Source organism: Ursus arctos, unplaced genomic scaffold (genome assembly GCF_023065955.2).
Source record: "Ursus arctos isolate Adak ecotype North America unplaced genomic scaffold, UrsArc2.0 scaffold_16, whole genome shotgun sequence".
Classification (NCBI taxonomy): domain Eukaryota; kingdom Metazoa; phylum Chordata; class Mammalia; order Carnivora; family Ursidae; genus Ursus; species Ursus arctos.
This window is the reverse complement of record NW_026622830.1, coordinates 20,255,634-20,275,925: the sequence shown is the minus strand read 5'-3', so window position 1 is coordinate 20,275,925 and position 20,292 is coordinate 20,255,634. Positions and strand designations below refer to the sequence as shown.

General features: G+C 48.8%; 1 protein-coding gene across 2 annotated transcripts in view; it reads left to right on the top strand.

Moving 5' to 3' along the window:
* The window catches only part of PPP1R16B (protein phosphatase 1 regulatory subunit 16B), a 90,775-nt gene that overhangs the window by 12,567 nt on the left and 57,916 nt on the right, over positions 1–20,292 (top strand). For both annotated transcript variants that reach the window (XM_044385823.3, XM_026503500.4), the window contains exon 2: positions 12,653–13,015. In XM_044385823.3, the coding sequence (XP_044241758.1) occupies positions 12,766–13,015 (250 nt within the window). In that variant the 5' untranslated portion in view covers positions 12,653–12,765. The remainder of the gene's footprint in view (positions 1–12,652; positions 13,016–20,292) is intronic.

The window sequence follows — 20,292 nt, the reverse complement described above, 5'->3', positions numbered from 1 at the left end:
TAGTTTGGTTAACATTGTGAGAGTCCCCCTACTGACGAGTGAGTAATTGTGAATTGTTAATTGTCTTTGCCGTACAATGTTCCCTTGTGTGACTGTACCGTAATTCTTTTCTAGACTATTGTTGGTGGGCACTTCGGATAGTTTACACACCTTAGCACAATTACAAACCGTGCTGTTAACATTCTAACAGTGCTGTTGACTCGCCTTTTGGGGAGTGTATGTAGAAATTTCTGTTGGGTATATTTCTAGGAATGAAATTGCTAGGTTAAAGCTGTCGAGCAGTTTTTACAAGTGGTTGTACCAATTTATATTCCCAGTGTATAAGAATTCTTGCCAACAATTGCTATTTTCTGTCTTAAAAGGTTTTTTTGTTTTTTTTTCCGGCCATTCCGGTGGATATATAGTAGTCTTGCTCTGTGATCTTAATCTATTTTCCTAGCATCTCCCTGTGATTCCAGCACGTAGCCAAGTTTGCGAACCTCTTTCCTTTTTTGTTTTCCAAGATTTGATTTATTTATTTGAGAGAGAGAGAGAGAGAGAGAGAGCGAGAGCAGGAGCAGGGGCAGAGGGAGAAAGAGAAGCAGACTCCCCCCTGAGCAAGGAGCCTGACTCGGGGTTTGATCCCAGGACCCTGGGATCTCAACCTGAGCTGAAGGCAGATGCTCAACTGACTGAGTCCCCCAGGTGTCCCTGTGAAATGCTTTCCTAACAGGCTTTGAAAAGACAAAGCAGCCTTTAGTGGAACTGAATAAGGAGGGTTACAGTGGCCAGTGCCTCCCCATCGACTCCCTCTGATGTCTGTACCCAGAGTTTTGTATAGATCTGATCTGTGTAATCAGCCAGTGGAGGGTACTTTTGCTGTGGCAGGAGAGTACAGGGGTGCACCACACCTGACAGCCTGCCCCTCATTCCTGTGTCCTTGATGTGGGGCACGTGGGGCCCTCAGGAATGTTCTGGAAACTGGAAAGAGGCCATGGAGGGACTTCACTCTCTTCTTCCAATGTAAGACCTGAAAGAGAAGGGGAGGACTCAGGGAATGGCTAGTGGTCTATACGGATGTTGTCAGATGAAAAATCGGTCTTTCGGACCAGAGTTTAAGATTTTGTGTTGTGTTTTTGCTCCTCAAAGCTTGCCTGATCCTTGGCACTTGGAAGGTACTCAAAATACAGCCACTGAAGGCAAGATGAGCGAGACCTACGTGACTGTCCCGGGTGGAAAGCCCAACTCCCGTGAATGCAGAGAAAGGCGTTGGTGGGGATTGAGCAGATCTGACAGCTTTCGTTCTCTTCTTTGAGCTGCGTTGTGGCCCATACTTTGTTTGCTCATTTAGTTTCCCTTATGCCCTGGAGCAAAGTTACAGTAGCTGCTTTAAATACTTATCTGTTAACTGCAACCTCTGGGGGCATCTTGGGATAGATCTCTGTTGATTGCCTTTCCTCTTGAGTTTGGGTCACCTTTTCCTGTTTGTTTTAAAATTTTTTTTCTAGTAATTTTGGATTACATTCTGAACATTGTGAGTGAGACTTGAAGAGACTGCTGATTTTATTATGTTCCTCGGAACAGTAATGATTCCCTTTGTTTTATCAGGCAGTTAACGTGACTGAACTCAGACTTGAAACTCAATTTCCCCTGTGTGGGCAACAGCTCAAAATCTTTGTTCAGTTTCTTTGGCCTGAGTTGAGCTGCTGGGAACTTGTCCCATAAATGCACCATTCAGGGGGATTTGGGTGGAATTTATGCTCAGAGTTTGGGGCTACTGTTCTGTGGCTGTCTTCTGAGATACCTCTCCTCACTTTCTGGGTGTAGTTACCGAATTCTGCCTCTAATTGCTCAGACAGGAAGAGTGTAGTTGTAACCACCGTGCACATTAATTGGGGCCTGTCCGTGGGGAAAAACCTATAAAAACATGGAAGTCGCCCTTTCTTTCTTTCAAATGTTGACTCCCCTCTATTTTCCGTATGTTCGTAATTGAACAAACATAGTGCCTTCTAATAGGTTATGTGTGTGTGTGTGCGTGCGTAGTTTATAATAGTTATGTGTGAGACTGTACGTCCAATAAGACTGTCTCTCCCATTACTAAAAGCAGAACCTTTCTGATCAATGGTTCATTAAGAAACCCCCAGAACCCCCTTATTTTACTGCCTAGCACAGAGTAGATGGCAATAAATATTTGTTTATTGAATAAATGCATGAGGCTCTAAATTTTATTTATTTATTTATTTTTTAAAGATTTTATTTATTTATTCGACAGAGATAGAGACAGCCAGTGAGAGAGGAAACACAAGCAGGGGGAGTGGGAGAGGAAGAAGCAGGCTCATAGCTGAGGAGCCTGATGTAGGGCTCGATCCCATAACACCGGGATCACGCCCTGAGCCAAAGGCAGACGCCTAACCGCTGTGCCACCCAGGCGCCCCTAGGCTCTAAATTTTAAAAACTGGAAGCGAACTGGGGAGAAAATTGCCAGAAGAAAAATCCCGAGACCAGCTGTAACTGGATGGTCCCAGGTATCAAGTTGGGAGGGTGTCCGGTAATTTGCTGGGGACAGTGTTGAGTGGAGGATGGCAAGGATATTGGGGCCCCGGATCGCTGAGGGTGGATCACAGTGGCCCACAAAGTGAACCTGAGTTTTCAACACAAGGAGACAAACTCAGTTGTGACAGTAACATCACTCTCATGGGATCGAGTCTGCAGCTTACGGAGAACTTACCATGTTCAGCGGAAAGATGGCTGGTCAGAGGGGAGGCAGAGGTCTGCCTGGCGTTCTGTGCCCTCCCGAGGAGCCGAGGGGAGTGAATCAAAGTGAAGGAACTCTGGCTGGAGATCAAAGAGCAGGGGAAGTAATGTCGGGGCAGTCCCCACTGCAGTTTGCTCCTCTCTGCATGGTGACCCGGGAGGTCACGGACCCAGTACGCAGAGACTTCAAAGACTACATAATGCACGGAAATGTCTTTTACCCAAACGCAGAGCATCTGGAGACTTCCTGGCTTATTCTACTGAATTTCATCTCTCAGAAAGTAGAGGAGAAAGGACAGTGGCTGGGATGAGTCTGGCTCAGGAGTTACTGGGTAAAGTAAAAATGAGGAAGTGCCTACCCAGAAAGGGAATGCTGAGCCCACAGGGGTTTGGAAGGCAGGTTTTATGAAATGTAAGGGTGAGATTACAGTTGACCCTTGAACAACATGGGTTTGAACTCATGGGTCCGCATAACTGGATTTTTTTCCCATACGGTACGGTCCTATAAATGTATTTTTTCTTACGACTTTCTTATTAACATGTTCTCTTACTTTATTGCAAGGATACAGGATGTAATACGTATAACATACAGAAGGTGTGTTTATGTTATGTTATGTTAGCTGTAAGGCTTCCGGTGAGCAGTGGGCAATTACGTTAAGTTTTTGGAGAGTCAAAAGGCATATGAGGATTTTCGAAGGTGTGGGGGTCAGCTCCCCTACCCCCTGCATTGCTCAGGGGTCAACTGTACATATATATCCTGTCCCAGCCTCCAAAAGTAGGGACAGCTCCAACAGTCAGGGAAGTTATGGCTTTAATCAGTTATCCTCACTCTGCATAGAGTTTGTTTTTCCTCCTTCATGGGTTCCTCTTCTTGCTACCAGTCAAGCTTCCGTGGGCCATCTTCCCTGTCTGACATTGTTTCTCTTCTTTTCAAGTAGGGAAGATATTAAAAATACTAAACCATCATGGCACAGGCATAGACCAATCAGAAGAGAGACTAGCTGAGCCAGGTGGCAGTCAGCTGTGGGAGCTGCCATCCTTTGCTTGAGCTGGCTACGAATACTGCTTCCTAGAATCCAGATCTCGTCAATTTAAGGGGTAGAAGAATGGAGTACAGTTCTTCCTACTCCCCTGAAGTTGTTAGAGAAGAGAGGGGGTTATTAGAGAAATTCCTACTGGAACCTGAGATCGTCTTGATTCTTGTCTACCATGGAGGCCACGGGGATTCCGTACTGTTGTTTGGATGATATATTGGGATTTGAGGGGCCCTGCCACTCAAGCTGATAACCATCTAGGTGTTTGTGTTAAGACTAGAGGATTTTGAACATTGGGGCACAGGCGAGTATTGAAATCCAAGGTTAGGCAAGCATGTTGTAGAGCAGAGTTGCGTCCGAGCCACTCCTCACTGCTTTCCCCATGGCAGACATTACTAATCGATCACACTGCTCATTCCTCCTGTCTCTCTCTCTCTCTCTCTCTCTCTCTCTCTCACACACACACACACACAAACACACGCACGGTCCCAGAACCCCTCCTCTCACAGTGCTCCAAGTAGCCATCACCAACCCAAGAGTTGGTGCCACAGAGGAAAGCTTGGCCCATGATGTCATGTGGAAAGAGAGAGGCAGAGGACACGGAGGCCACTCTGGGCTTAGCCAGTATGAATGGCCATCCCCTGTTTGATAAATGCGTAACCCAGGAGGGCGTTTTGTGGCCACAGGTGGCCTCCTTTGGAAAATGATCCTTCCAGCTGCAAAGGGAGTTTTCTCTCTCCTTGCGAAGAGAGGGGGTGGACCACACTCACTCAAGCCTGGAGAAACAGTATGTGTAATTTGACTCCTGTTTCCCCGTGCTTAGCTGTTACATAAGCTCCTTTAGAAGCCTGGCTGTTGGGTGTAGCACAGTGACTGACTAATGTTCGTAGACCTCATGTCAGCTCTCTTTGTGTGTGCCCCATCCTCGGCACCTTCCCTCCGGCCCCTGCAGCCTCCCCCACGCTTGACATTCTTATCGACAAGCATGTGGGCCTCTCTGTGGGTTCAGGTTCACGGGGAGAAGTTCAGCGTGAAAGACTGATGTGTTCATGGGTTTTCCTTCACCTGCTCGAGCTGTGGTTTCCTTTGAAGTTTTCTTGGAGCTGAGCCTGAGAAAGCTGTCTCACCATCACAGGCAAGAATGAATCCAAAACATCATCAACCAGTATCTACTTGGAATAGCCCTTACAGGCCAGCTGGCCGGGTGGTTACCAAGTTCTGGGCTACAAATACACATGACAGGGTGCTTGCTCCGAATACAGGTGATCTGTCGGCCAGGCCAGCATCGAGGCTCACTGGGCCAGTCCCACTCACCAGCCCACATGGGTAGTAGGACCTTCTCTGTCCGCAGCCTCATGAGTGGCCTTGGAGTTCCTGGTGGTGGGGACCCCAGCATTGTGCCACGGCTGGGCTTTGCTCAATTGTCAGTATTAGCTTTTCCTCATGCCAGGCTTATCCCACCTCTTCATTCAGTGCTTGTCCGTGATCCCAGCTCTGCCGTCTAGAGACTTGGAAAATAGCTCATGACTTTTGTTAAGGCCTGGTCCTATACTGCCAATATGGCCCAGCCAGTTCAGTCGGAGGTCCTCTGGGCTCTGATTATCCCCAGTGCTGGACATGATTCTTTTCCCAAGAAAGTTCAAGTTGCACTAATTACTTGATCCCTCCTTGCTCTTGTTGAACTTGTGGGTGTTGAATCCTGACACCCTCCCCTGTCCCAATCCCCCTCAAAGCCTTGCCAAATTGGGTCATAGTAAATGGGCTTCAAGAGACAATGACAAGTCAGGGCCAAGCATAGGGCCACCACTCAGAGGTCTGAATGAAGGAGCACAGCTGGGAGAGGCAGACTCGAGGAGCAGGCTGTTGGGGGCTTGAGTCCCACAACAGATTTAAAACCAGAATGCCTGTGTAGAATGACCGTGCTCGAAGTCTAGAAGGTACATTCCAGCCGGGCTAGGATAGTGAGTCCATAAAATCCCATGAGGATGGGCTTGAGGGTGACAAAGCTAATTTCTCCCTCAGATATTTGGAGCACTAAAGGCCCCAGAAGTCTCTTCGCTCAGGAGTAAAACATTTTTATACTGGGGCAGGGGGGTATATGCTGTTATTCAAAGCAGCGTGTTATGGGAGGGTGGGGGCGTATATCCTTTAGGAGAGAAAGTGGGTCCCAGGTGAGCTCGAGGAGGAGGGCAAGCCAGCGCTGTTTGTTTTGTTTTCGTCCTCCCCTCGTGCTCAGCAGCACAGGAAGCACGAGGAGAAAGCACTCACGGTCTTCCTCTAGGCTGCTGCCAATATTGTGTGGAGAAGAATAGCTGAAGAACAAGAAAAAAATCGTAACATTTTCTTTTGACGGTGTGAACTTTGAGACACTGTCTGACTCATGTTTTAAAGACTCTTCAATTTGAATTCACCTTCCTCCGTGTTGTTTTTCTCAAGGCACTAGGCTCGAGTCCAAAGATGTGTCAGCCAGCTTCTCCCCTGGCATTGAGGCATCTCAAGGCCCCGGCCCCCCTCCTCCCCTCCCGGGGTGGGGGGGCTGCTGACGGAACCTAGCTTTGGCCTTCCCACCCTTCCTCAAGGCTGGCCTTCAGCCGGGGGCGGAGTGGCGGTCCCTGGAACCGTGCCCCCACAAGAGGCCACTCGCCGTGCTTCAGAAAGCACTTCCTTCTCGGGTCCCCATTCCTGCATCCCGAAAAGCAGCATTGCTGTCTGTTAGGGTCCTTTGGGCTACAGGTAACTAAATTCAATTCAACTGGCTTGAATAATAAAAGGGGGTTTTGTTGGTTTGGATCACCGAAGTCCAGAAGCCCTAAGTGAAAGGACCCCATTTCCCTTCCTCTGGCTCCCAAGTATTGGCTTCACCTCAAGGCTGGCTTCCTGCTGCAACTGGGGTTCATGCTTCCACTTCAGGGGTGATGGGAAAAGAGAGCTACTGACTGGGACCAGTTTAGGTCATGTGCCTCCCCCCAGCCCAGCAGCAGGGCTGGGCTTAGGCCCTTGCTGGCAGGTTCTGGCCAAGCGGGGGCCCAGCACGGAGTAATGCTAGGGGAGCTACAAAGACCACCAGCGCACTGTGCCTTTCAGTGGACCCATGCCTTTCTTCCTTTTCCTGTTTCCCCGGAGGCATATCATTGCCCAAACACCACTCCTGTAATGGTCTTCTTTTTCATTTTCGAGGAGGAGGGGGTTCTGTAGAGTGTCCTCCCCAGTCCCTCCTCCACCCCCAGCACTCTTCTTCACCCTTTCCCCTTGAGGCTCAGCTTTCTGGAGGGCAGCCCCTGCTTCCCTAGTTGTGCACTGACTCGGTTTCTCCCTGAGCAGACAGCAAGGGTTAGCGGATGCGCCAAGAAGAATTAAGCTCAGACTTTGTCAGACAGGAACCAGAGGCTGAATCAAGGCTCACCCCAAATGCCTGTCCTGGCCCACTGGGGTCAAGTGGCTTGGCCTCAGACTTCCTGCTGTCCACAATCAGGCTATTTTGTTTCATCTACCCGACCTCATACAGCCACTTGTGGGAAAATTAAGTACCCTGCCCTATTTCCCCTTGCTTCTGATTTCTCTCCTCATATCACACACACTTCCTGGATAATCTCACCTCAACCTGGCCTCTGCAGACCATTTCCACACCTGCCTCGTCAGCCTGGCCGCTGCACTGACTCGTGGCCCCACGTGCCCAGTTCTCTGCGGGCTGGTCTGTTTGGATGTTCCCACAAAACAGCGGGCTCAGTATCTCTCCACAGAGCTGGTTTTCCTCCGAATGAGGTCCTCCTCCTTGGGGATCCCCTGTAAGTGTTGATGATGTTGCTCTCCCAGGTCCTGACTGTTGGGGCTGCGTCCCTAACACCATCCAGGGTTTCCTCTGGAAGTGTGCACAGGTGCACCCGGGTCTCAGAGGGGGCCAGGCCACAGCTCCTGGGGGCCGGGACTTCTGTGGGCTGCCCCAGAACCCAGGCAGGTGCCCCGTCTTGGGGGCCGCCCAGCTGCTGTGTTAGCACGATGGCAATTCTTTAATTAGACCAAGCAGGGTTTTCTCGGACGGGGGTGGGAGGAGGTGTGTGGGTCTATTGGGGGAAAGTAGGTCACCTGAAAACCAGCAGTCAAGAGGGAGCTGTCCTGGAGCCCCAGCTCCAGGGAACCCAGAGGGGTGAGGCAGGAGGGGCTGGCAGAGAGAGCAAAGTCAGAGGAAAATCTGCTCTGGCCCCTTTTACTGGCCCTTGGGAGGCATTGTCCTCATCTTGCTCCAGGGGGCTGGGCAACTAACTGCCCTTGATTCCTTCCTCCCGAACAAACTGCCCTAGCCAAGGAGTGCATTGCAGTGAGTGCCGTCCGTCTGCCTGGGGCCTGCTCCCATGGGGCCCGGGGAGGGAGTACTGCCCTGGGAATCACACCCATGGCTTGAGTTACTGCTCAGTCTCTGTTTCCTTGGAGCATGTTCCCCTCTCCCTCGTGCCTCTGTTTTGTCATCCATCCACTGGTCGGGTCCGTGCCTGTCTTCTGCCCTGCTGTACCCCTAGCCCTTAGCGAATTCCCGGCATGTGCTAGGTGCCCATTAGATAGTTGTCAGATGAAATCATGAGTTCATATGAGTGCTTCTCTTATAAGATTGTCATCAAGGATCAGTAGCCAGGTGGATTTCCCCAATGCCAATCCCTTACAGTTTTGCCAACATTGAATCCCATCATTAGTTCATTTTTTGGCTACCACCTTGTTAGTTTTCCACTGAAGTAGATTTATTTAAAAAGGACATTTTATATCACCACCATAAGTAAACAGTAACTGTGAAAACAAAGTCACGGAAAACAAAACAATGTTTTTGCGTTCTATCCCAGACGCCCTTGCTTGCCCAAGGCTATGAGCCCGAGGCCCGCCTTCTCTTTGTTTGCAAGGGAGAGTGACACGGTTCTAAGGATGGATGTTTAAGGTCTATTAGTACCCAGCTGACACTTTCTTCTGGGGAAAACCTGGTAGATTAAAAAAGAAGCGAGGAACATAACTTGCTCTTTCTGTGAGTCCAAGGTATGTGAAATCTTGTCGCAAACTTTTGAAAATTCCTTCGGAGTGGATTCTCTTTCCACACTTAGGGAAACACTTGGCTGAGATGATGGCCGGGGAGTCCTTAGAAAAGGTTTAAGGGCTTTAATTAACAGGGTAAGTGATTGGTATGCTTATTCTTATCTTTAGTCTTGGCGGGGTTTCGGTACCTCCCACTTAAGCAGGTGATCAGTAAACGCCCAACAGAGCAAAAAGGAGTAACTGTGTACAGAATGTTAGGGCCCCAGGCAATCTCACAGAGTACTCAGGCCAATCTGGCAAAAGTGGAAATGGTGTTCTCCAGCGCACGATGGAGAATCTGCCACTCCGGAGACCACAAGCCCCTTGCTGACTTGCTTGCTGGACTGCTCTGGAGGCTGGGTGTCTGTCTTTTGGGTACACAGCGCTCTTCCCCTCCACCAGGGTCCTGTTCTTCAATGGGGAAACACGTAGACTCTCTTCTCTTTGTTTCTGGATATTTGGAGACTGCTGTCTCGTTCTGCCTAAGACAGGGCTCGCAAACTCAGGTGACCTCAGGAGCTAGCAAGTGGTATTAGTGCAGGAGGTCAGGTGGGGTAAGGAGGGGGCAGTCTTACTCTGTATTTGCAGATTGTTGCCGTAGGAGCCCGGCGTGGCCAGGTGCTGAGATGGTCTCGGAAAACCTGAACATCTGATTTTGGATATTAAAGCTTCAAGTTTTAAATGTTAGCAGTACATCACTATATTGTAAAACATGGTGGGGTCCAAAGCCCACCCAACGAACCAGCCAAACATGATGGGGACCAGGGGGCTTCCTGGTTAAGTCTGGCGCCTAGCCACAAACTGCTCCCTGCTGCCCCGAAGACTTCTGTTTGTTCTGGGCTGAGCAGCCCCATCCTCCCCAAGCCACGTTTCTGAGTGTCGGTTCCTAGAATTCCCTCCGTGGTGACTAGTCCCTCTGCTTGCCTTTGAACATTGGCGAGCTCCCTCTCAGCCCATGTCTGTCCTTTTCATCTGGCAAACTCCTACTCATCGTTTCAGATTCAAATCAGCTGTCCCCTACTCTGGAGCGCTTTCCTCATCGCCTCAGGCCGACTGGCCCTGCATTTTCTAGCTGTGACGTGGTGTTGTTGGGTAAACTGCTTAATCTCTCTGTGCCTCAGTTTCCTTCTCTGTGAAATGGGGATGACGATAGTACCTACCTCATTAGATTGTCAAGAGGATTAAAAGAATTTGTAGATACATTGATAGGCAGATGAACAGACAGGGGTTTCCTAGAAGGCAGAGCTAGTCCCTGATCCATCTCTGAATCAGGGCTTGTCACAGAGCAGGCGTCCATTAAATGTTAGATCACTTGAGGAAGTGGGGAGAAGTCAACATGTGATCCACTAGCTCCCAGTGAGCTCTGACCGTCATGATATGATGGTTGTGAATTCAACTCTTCCGAACTCCTTACTTTTTAAAAAGGCAACCAAAGTGTCTGTCTAAATGGCTAAAATACAAAAACAGCGACACCACCAAATGCAGAGAAATTGGATCATTCGTGCACTGCTGGTGGGAACGAGAAATGGTACAGTCACTCTGGAAAACAGAGTTTGACAGTTTGTTGTTTTTGTTTTTTTTATAAAACTAATCATATAATTACCAAATGATCCAGCTGTTGTACTCTTGGGCATTTACTCCAAAGAAGTGAAAACTTATATTCGCATGAAGCCTGCACATGAAGGTAATAGCCCCAAACATTTATTTATTTATTTATTTATTTATTTATTTATTTATTTTTAAAGATTTTATTTATTTATTCGACAGAGATAGAGACAGCCAGCGAGAGAGGGAACACAAGCAGGGGGAGTGGGAGAGGAAGAAGCAGGCTCATAACGGAGGAGCCTGATGTGGGGCTCGATCCCGTAACGCCAGGATCACGCCCTGAGCCGAAGGCAGACGCTTAACCGCTGTGCCACCCAGGCGCCCCAGCCCCAAACATTTAGCCCAGACATTCTGCAGCGAGTGAATGTTAAGCACACAGTCGTACGTTCACACAATGGAATACTACTCGGCAATAAAGAGGAACGGACTATGGGTGCACACAACAACCTGGATGAATCTCAGGGGAATGACGCTGAGTGAAAAAGTCAATCCCAAAAGGCTACCTACTGTCTGGTTCTCTTGATATAACATTTTTGGAGTGACACAGTTCTAGAGATGGGGATCAGTTGATTGCCAAGGGCAAGGACAAGAGTGCTTGGAGAGAGAGGGGTTAGGGAATCCTTGTGTGATGGAACCGTTTGTATCTTGACTGTGGTGGTGGACGCACGAATCTACACATATGAAATTGTGTTAAACTAAAACACACCCACACACAAAGCAGTACATGTAAAACCAGGGAATTCTGAATAGATTGATAGGTTGTATCAATATCAGGTTCCTGGTTGTGATATTGACTATAGTTTTGCAGGATGTTATCATGGGGATAAACTAGGCAAAGGCTGCATATTATTTGCTACAATTGCGTGTGAACCTACAATGATCTCAAAATAAAAAGTGTAATTAATTAATTAATTTAAAAAGCATTACAAGGTATCCACAACAAAACAAAATAAAAGCAACCAAAGGCGGTTGGCTTGTTCTTTTTGCTGAGCCTTGCCTTGGCTTATGTTTACCTTGGAAGTCAGGTTCACTCAGACCCTGAAGACCTTTGCCCTCTGGGCATGACCAAGCCAACCCCTTCCCCATTTGCTTGTCTGCCCTCCAGTCTCAGAGCTGGGAGGGACCTGAGGAACAATCTGAGCTCCCAGGGGTGCAGGCTAATGCTGAATCCTGGTCTTAGCCTCTTGAGAATGGGCAGTCCGGGAGTGAAGCAGGGAGCCCAGAAGGTCAGCAATCACTCCTTGAAGCCCAGGGCTGTCCTGACCCCCAGGGACCAGCAGGCGTTTCCGTATTACCCAGATGCAGACCTGTGCCGGTCTTTCTCTTGCCCAACACCCCACAACTCTCCACCAGCCTTGCCTGTGGGGTCCCAGATGGGCTGAGTTTACATGTCCCTGCTCTTTTCCCTCCAAGCTCTTTCTCTCTGCTATTAGGTATATAACTTTTTTGGTCAGCTCTTTTTATTCCTATCAATTCTGGGAGGTGGAGACAATATTTTACAGGTGGGAAAACAGGCTTAAAGAGATTGAAGTGATTGTTCCAAGACCCTTTCCCCATGTGTCTGAGAGCCCATAGGGTTTGTGCCAAATGAAGACAGGGACCAGTTTGCACCGGACTGAAATTTTGTTGACTTCATGTCGTCTAAGGGTCTGTGAGAGCAAAAAGTGTGATTAAAAAAAAAAAAATTAAGGTCATCCAAAGAGGAAAACTTCAACTAAGATTTTCTAGGTCTCAGTAGTTCAGCAATACTAAACTTTCTGGTCTTAGGACCCCTTTGTACTCTTAAAATTAAGGGTGCCCAAGAGCTTTTGCTTATGTGGATGTTATCTGTCAAATTTACCATGTAATAAAATACTGAGAAATTGAAAATATGGCATTAATGCCTTTAAAAATAACAACAAACCCCTTATGTGTTATAACAATATAACAACTGTATATGAAATAACAATGTAACCCCCCCAAATTAATAATTCTGTGGCATGATGAAGGTGTTAACCTAAGGCCACAGTGGCAATGATATTGCAATAGATAAGTGTATCGGATCCACACTTCCTAAGCCTTAGACTTACGCAATGTGGTAGGTCAATTCTATCTTAAAAAAAAAAAAAAAGAAAAGAAAGAAAATATAATAGAAAAAGCGAGTGTTTGGAACACGGGGCGAGTACGACGCTCAGATGGGAGTTTTGAGCCTGACCAGCGTGTCCATCTGTGTCTCTCTCCCCGCACAGGCCCCACCATGAGGCCCCAGCCCCGCAGGAGCCCCCGCGCCGCCCTGGCCCCCGGCGCCCCGCGCTAGGCCCCCCGCCCCGCCCCCGCCAGGGTGTGGGGAGGCGCCAAGGCCATGGCCAGCCACGTGGACCTGCTGACGGAGCTGCAGCTGCTGGAGAAGGTGCCCACGCTGGAGCGGCTGCGCGCCGCCCAGAAGCGCCGGGCCCAGCAGCTGAAGAAGTGGGCGCAGTACGAGCAGGACCTGCAGCACCGCAAGCGCAAGCACGAGCGGAAGCGCAGCGCGGGCGGCCGCCGGAAGAAGGTGGCCTTCGAGGCCAGCGTGGCCCTGCTGGAGGCCTCCCTGAGGAACGACGCCGAGGAAGGTAGGCCCCTCTGCTCCCGGGCCGCTCGGCCCTCGCCCCGCCCCGGGTGCCTCCTGCCCGGCCGAGGGGTGGGCGCGGTGGGGGGGTTGGGGTGCTGGCCCCCGGGGTCTGCGGCGCGTAGGAGGGGTGCGCGCTGGGCCGGGCCGTCTCCCGGGTTCTCCCCGGTTCTCCCCGGGTCGGGCGGACCCGGCACGTGCTGGGCTGGCAAGGGCACGTTCCCAGGCCGGGCTCTGAATTGATCTTCGACTTTCTTTTGGAATTCAGGATTCCAGCCTTTGGCTAATGAACATCACACTAAGCTTCCGTCCCTCCTCCGAATGTGCCCCCACGTCGCACTTCTTGCGCGTGATTGTTCTAGATGTGGCGAACATCTAGAATTGGATCTGGTCTTGCTCCTCCAGGAGCTCGCTACTCGGAGGATCTGGCGTTTCTTAAGCCCGTCCTGTGAGCCAGGCAAGCCGCGCCGGGCGCTGCGTGTGCTGTTGGGGTTTACTGGGCTTCGGCGGCGGCCTGGGTGCTGTAGGGCCGCGGTTAATGGCACAGACCTGCACTTCGACTGCCCTCGCTTCTGAGGCTGGTTTTGTTGGTTGTTCCCGGTGTGACTGGCGAGTTGGCAAGTCATTTGGGCTCCCCGGACCTTGGTTTCCACCCCCGTAAAATGGGGATAAATACTAGTATCCGTCTCAAGGGCTTACTGTGAGCATTAAATTAGCTAATACCGCTAAGTTATTGGATAGGCGAGGTCCCCCGGACTCTGTGAGTGGTTATTAGTATGTTTCATTATGTGATTCTTATATTTTATTTCATTGTATTTACAGAACAAATGTATGTTTATATACATATTTGTATAATATCACATTTGTATCATATATATATATAAATATAATTGTTTATATGTAGAGTGTCCATAAAGTCTGGGAACAAGAATATACACAACGTTGTCTAGGACATTTTCGCTCTATACAGCGAATTAATAAGTAAACACGAACGCAAATACACACTCATATAACGTTTCCAGATATTATGGATACCCTGTACTTGTTACATGTTACTTAATTATGTTATTATACGTCCCCTGACCCAGATAGCATGACACCCCAGAGGCAGGTATAATAAACACCCATTCTACAGATGGGGAAACTGAGACTCAGAGAGGTTCAGAACCTTGACCAAGGTGGCAGAGCTGGGACCAGAACCACAGGATCCAAGCTCTTGTCACTGGCCTCGTGGCCTTGAAGGTTTGTTTCCCACCATATGAATGATTAGAGGATCCATGGTTTGACCAAAGCTCTCTTCTCTGAGGATGCTCTGAGGGGTCATTGTGCAGCTGAGGTTTGTGTGTGTCCTGTGTTCCCCTCAACAGCCTCCAGTCCCCTACCTGTAGAGGAGTCCTTCCCGGCTGTCCCCGGAAAGGCCTAGCTAGCCGTGTTTCCTGGGTCCCTCTGGCCTCCTGCCTCTGCACATTCCCCAGACATGCGGTGCTGAGGCAGTCATCGAGAGAGGGGTGGCACTTACTGCACGAGAGGGTGGGGTCTCACGCACATTGCCCCTCGGGTCCTAGCACCCTCTGAGAAGCATAACTCCCCTTCCGCCCTGGTCACAGAGGGCTCTGGGAACAGAGCAGAAGCATTCCCAGAACTACTCAGCTGGAAAGAGCGCAGTGGAGAGCCTGGGGTGAGCAGCCCCCGGGAGAGAGGCATGAAATGTGGGGCTCGGGGGACCGGCCCTGCGAGGCTGCTTCCCACGTGAGGTGCTGGGTGACGTGGCAGACCCATCCCGCTCAGTGGGCGGCACATCAATGATGTCTAATTTGTGTCGTGGGCGGCAGTTCATCAGCTCTTCTTTGCCACTCATCTTTTCCTCCCTCCTTCCCTGACAAAGCCCTGTTCCCCTCCCGAAGGGACTCTGTGAGCTGGCTGACAGCTGCTGCAGAACATCGGCGCCTCCCCAGCCCCGGCGTGGGCCCCACACCCTGCCGGCCTCCCACACGCACTGGTGAGAAGGAGCTCCCAGCGCGGGTCCAGGACCGCACGCCCCCTCGGCCTTGCGTGTGACCTCGAGCGGCTCGTTTCACTGCCCTGCGTCCAGCTTCTTAATCTGTAAAATGGAGTTTTGAACCTTGTCCTCAAGGGGGTGTGGCAAGAATGAGACAAGACCCTCAATGTGACAGCTCTCTGACAAGTGACCCTGAATGCTGCACCAGGGTGATGACCGTTTTAACACTTAGTTTTTAAGAGCCCAAATATGCACAAACACGTTCTTCTTGTAAAAATCAACACAGAAGCAGACAGAGTAGAAAGTCCCTCCCTCCACCTCTTCTTTCTCTCTGTTAATCTGATGTGTTTCCTTCCAGGCATTTTTCTTATTTGCCTGTGTATTTGTCCACTTGGAGAAACAGAGTCTAGTTGGGGTTTTTGGTGTTTGTTTTGTTTTTACATAAGTGATGACATGTTGGATACATTATTCTGCAGTTTTCTTTTTCTTTTTCTTTTTTTTTTCCTCCACCAAGATACCTTGCAGGTGTTTTCATGCCAGTACCATGGAATAATAGAGCTGTATGATTCTTTTTAACTGCTGTGTAGCATTCCGTAGCATGGATTCAGCGGAAGTTTTGAACTTGTTCCTTAGTGCTGGGCATGCAGGATTTTTCAGTAGTTTTGCTTTTGCCCAAGTGAATATTTTGTGAACACAGGTAACTGTTGATCGAGGACAGATGTGGGAAAATGGAAGTGTTGGATGTAAGGGTATGTGTATTAAATTTGAATGAGAAAAGTGCTGGTCCTTCGGCTGGTCCCTGGCCTGGGGGCAGCCAAGTGGGGGTGGAGGGCCGGAGCACTGTGCGCTGTGGCGGGCTGTGGGTGGGGTGAGGGGTCCCCCTGGAGTCCACAGGTGGCTGGGCTTGGGCTGGGGTGTGAAGCTTCCATCAGTCAGCAGGCAATCTGGCCGGGCTATGCTCGGCTCCCTGGCAGCATGACAGAGCCCGCTGCTCCCAGCTGGCGGGGATGGTTTCTGTGTGCTGGCGGAGCCAGTGTTGGGGAGGCTGCAGGGGCGTTAGCTCGCAGCGGGTTGGGAATGGGGGTGGCAGCTCCCCCGCTCCCTTGAGATCACAGCAGGGGCTGAGTCAGCCTCCTCCACCTGCCAGGGCAATGTGAGTCGACCCAGAGAAGGGCAGTGCTGGAGAGGACCTCACTGCATTGTCTTCAGGCTAACATCCGGGCACCAGAGACCCTCCTTGGCCTTGGACCTGCCTGAACCCACCCTCTCATGCCCCTGCCCGGCATCACCCCGTGCTCCAGCCATCTCCAACTCCAGCTTCCTCCCATGTGCCCTGAGTTCTCTTACCGCCCCACCTTTGCATATATAGTTCCCTCTGTCTGGAACACTCTTTCCCCGGATTCCTATGACCCTAGCAGTTGGGTCTTGAGTGACCTTCTTGGGGAGCATTCTGTGAGCCTTTTCTGCACCACTAGTTAGAGCTGTAGGGCAGTACGCAGCCGATGTTTACCGAGGGGCAGTGCACTGTCGTGGCGAGGAGCAGGGACGCTAGAGCCCGTTCTCCAGGGTTCAAATCCCAGCTCTGCCACGCACTAGCTGTGCAATGTCAGCAAAGTTACTCAACTTCTCGGGGCCTCAGTTTCCCCATCTGTGAAAATGAGGATGCTATAATACAGCTGCCTCAGCAAGTTGTCGTGGGGCCAAAACGAGTTTATATGTTGAAGCGTTGCTAAGTTGATGCTCAGGGGTAGACTTGGGGGCTGTCAGTTGTAGCTGTTCTGAATTACCTGTGGTCTGCGCTTATGTAACCTCTACTCCTATGGATTACTATGTAATCTATACTACTGTATACACTGTTTATCACTGTTACTGCTACTTACTGAGTGCTTCCTTTGTATCAGAAATTATCTCAGTGAATCCTCATGACGCCCCTCTGAGGTAGAGAGTCAAATCCCATTTTTAAAAAACAGCTGTATCAAAATAGGTTTAATTGACATGTCACAAAATTCATCCATTTTAAGTGTGCGATTCAGTGATTTTCAGTAAATTTACAGAGCTGTGCACCCATCAGCACAACCCAATTTTTGAATGTTCCATCACCCCCCCCCCCAAGAGAAACTGTGCCCATTTGTAATCACTCCTGATTCCCACCCCTGCCCCTAGCCCTAGGCAACCACTAATCTGTTTTCTGCCTCTATACCCTTGCCTTTTCTGGAACGTTCCACTTACCTGGACTCATCCAATATGTGATCTTTTGCCATTGGCTTCTTTCATTTAGAGTAATGTTTCCAAGGTGCGTTCAGGTTGTGGCATGTGCAGGATTTCACTTCTTTTATGGCCCTATAGTATTCCATTGTATGGCTATGCTGCATTTTGTCTTTCCATTCACATTTGTGAATTGCTTCCATTTGTGGTAAGTCTTTGTTTGCACGTCTGTTTTTATTTCTCTTGGGTGGTTACCTAGGACTGGAATTGCTGGGTCATATGGCAAATTTGGGTTTAACATTTAGGATAATGCTAACCTGTTTTCCAAAATGGCGGCCCCCTTTTGCATTCTCAAACCTCAATTGACAGATGAGGACATCGAAGCTCCGAGAGGCTATGGCACCTGCCAAAGATCTCACAGGTTTTTGCTGTCAGACCAGGGGCTCAAACCCACATCTGATGTCTCCAAAGCCTGTGCTTTTAATTGCCAGGCAGACCTGGCATCTCCTGCTTTGGCTTTTCCCTAGGAAATGAGAGAGCCACTCCCTTGTGGTTCTGATCTGTGTCTCTTGGGGCTTGAAGGCCTTGCTGCTCCTGCCAGCCTCTCGGGCCCTGGGCGCTGGGGGGCCCCTCATAAGCTCTTCATCCCAAGCTGTAACCTCTTTCCCCAGCCGCATGAGCAAGCCACACTGAAACCACCCAACATTTGTTAAGTTGTCAGGGTTTCTGTTCTTCTCTCAGAATGTGCAGGGTTTTCTTTATGGGAACTCTGTTCACAGTCCCAAAAAAGTTTGAGTGATTCTTCCATGGCCTAATTTTAACTCTTCAACTGTTATTCTCACGGTGAAGTTTTTCAAACTTTTTTTTTTTTTTTAAAGCAGTGGAAACTTTTCTTTATGTGAAATTATGCAGAAGCTCAATATGTAAAGAGGGTGAAAGAGCTATTCTGGCTGAGGCTGTGGGGGTGGGGGCGGTGGCTACTGGACCCTCCCCCACCACGCGCCCCGCAGACGGCGCCCCGGCCCGCAGGTGCACTGATGTACCTGGGCTCTGCGTGCCGTGCTTAAACCGTCGACTCATCCAGAGGAAACGTAGGTCTGACTTTCACTTCTGACGATTTTGAAAAGGGAAGCTTCTTTTCTCTTAGTTATAAAAATCATTCATCCTTGGTGTAGAAAATTGTTAAAGTACAGGGAAAAAAACCATTAAGACAATAAAATCACAGATACACCCAACTTGAGCAGCAGCAACTACTGACAGTGTTTTGGTATTGTTCTGTTATTCAGGGTCCTGGTAGGAAAGAAATGGTGCCCTCACATGGGGTGATTTCAGAAAAGTTTAATAAAGGGGGAGTTTCCAAAGAGCGTAGGGCATTAGTCCTTGTCCTTTTTGGTCTCAGGACCCCTTTATATGGTTAAAAACTGAGAACTCCTAAGAGCTTTTGTTTCATTGGGTTCTTTATTGATATTTGTCATATTAGAAATTAAGGCTGAGGAATTAAAATAAATATGTACTCATTAAAACATAAAAATAAAGCCATTATCTGTTGTACTAGTTATCTATTGCCGTGTTGTAGAGGAGATCAAAATTCAGCAGCTTAAAACAACTAACATTTACTGTCTCACCCAGTTTCTGTGAATCAGGAATCCAGGGGCAACGTGACCTGGGTGGTTCTAGCTCAGAATCTCTCATGAGGTTGCAATCACCTCATGATTTGTCGGGGCTGGAGAATCTGTCCCCAGGATGGCACACGCCTGCGGCTCTTGGCAGCAGGCCCCAGAGTCTTGCCATATGAGCCTCTTCGTAGGGCCGTTTGAGTGCCTTTTGAACATGGCGGCAGGCTTTCTTCGGAGTGAGTGGTCCAAGAGATCGAGTAAGGAGGAAACCACACTGCTTTTTATGGTCTAGACTTTTAAGTCACATATGATCACTTCTGCCACATTCTGTTCCTTAGAACTGATTCACAAAGTCCAGCTCACACTCAAGGGCAGAGGAATTAGGCTCCGCCCCTGAAGCAGGGAGACTAGGCGGGCATGTTCTAGAACTAACGCACATGTGAACATAAATATTTTATGAGAAATACTAATATTTTTCAAGACAAAAAGAATATAGAGTAGCCTTGTTTTATGCTTTTGCAAATCTTTATAAGGTCTGGCTTAAAAGAAGATAGCTGGATTCTCTTATCAGCTTCTGCGTTCAATATGTTGTGTTATGTTATTTCGGTTAAAGTGAATGAAGAAAATCTTACCTCACACAGATATGTCATTGGAAAAGAGAGGAATATTTTGATTGGCTTTTCGGATCATTATGGATATTCTTTGCTATTGCAACCAAATTCAACAGGTGGTAGCTTCTTGAAGGTTAGTCTTAATGTGGAATCTGAAACCGTATTGATTTTTAGCTTTTCTTACTTTGTTACATTAAAATCCATTGGTGATCGTGCATTTTGGACGGTTCTTTTACCCATGCCTACTTTCTTTCTTTCTTTTTTTTTTTTTATGTATTATCTGTTAGAAAATATTAGCTCACTTTTTTTTGGGGGGGGAGGGGATATTACACCAAAAGCACAAGCAGCAATAAAAGGAAAAAATTAACAGGTGGGACCCAAAAGCTTCTGCCCAGCAAAAGGAGGAGTCAGCAAAAGAAGCAGCAAACTACAGAGTGGGAGAAAGTATTCACAAACTATATATCAGATAGGGGGTTAATATCCAAAAGATGTAAGGAACTCATACAACTCAACAGCAAAACAAGGATAATCCCATTAAAAATAGGCAGAGGACCTGAATAGACATTTTCCCAAAGAAGACATACAGATGGCCAACAGGTTTGTGAAAAGATGCTCAACATCGCTAATCATTGGGGAAATGCAGATCAAAGCCACAATGAGATAACGCTTCACTTAAGACGTGGAAGAACCTTAACGGCTCCTTTCTTCTAGTAATAACAAGGTAGATGGGCAAAGAGTGCAAACCCAGAGAAAACCCTGGGATGCCTCCGTAGCTCCATGTTGAGCCAAGAAGAAGAGAACAAAGGAGACCGATAATTATCTGGCAGGGTGGAAGAAAGACAGCTAGGGT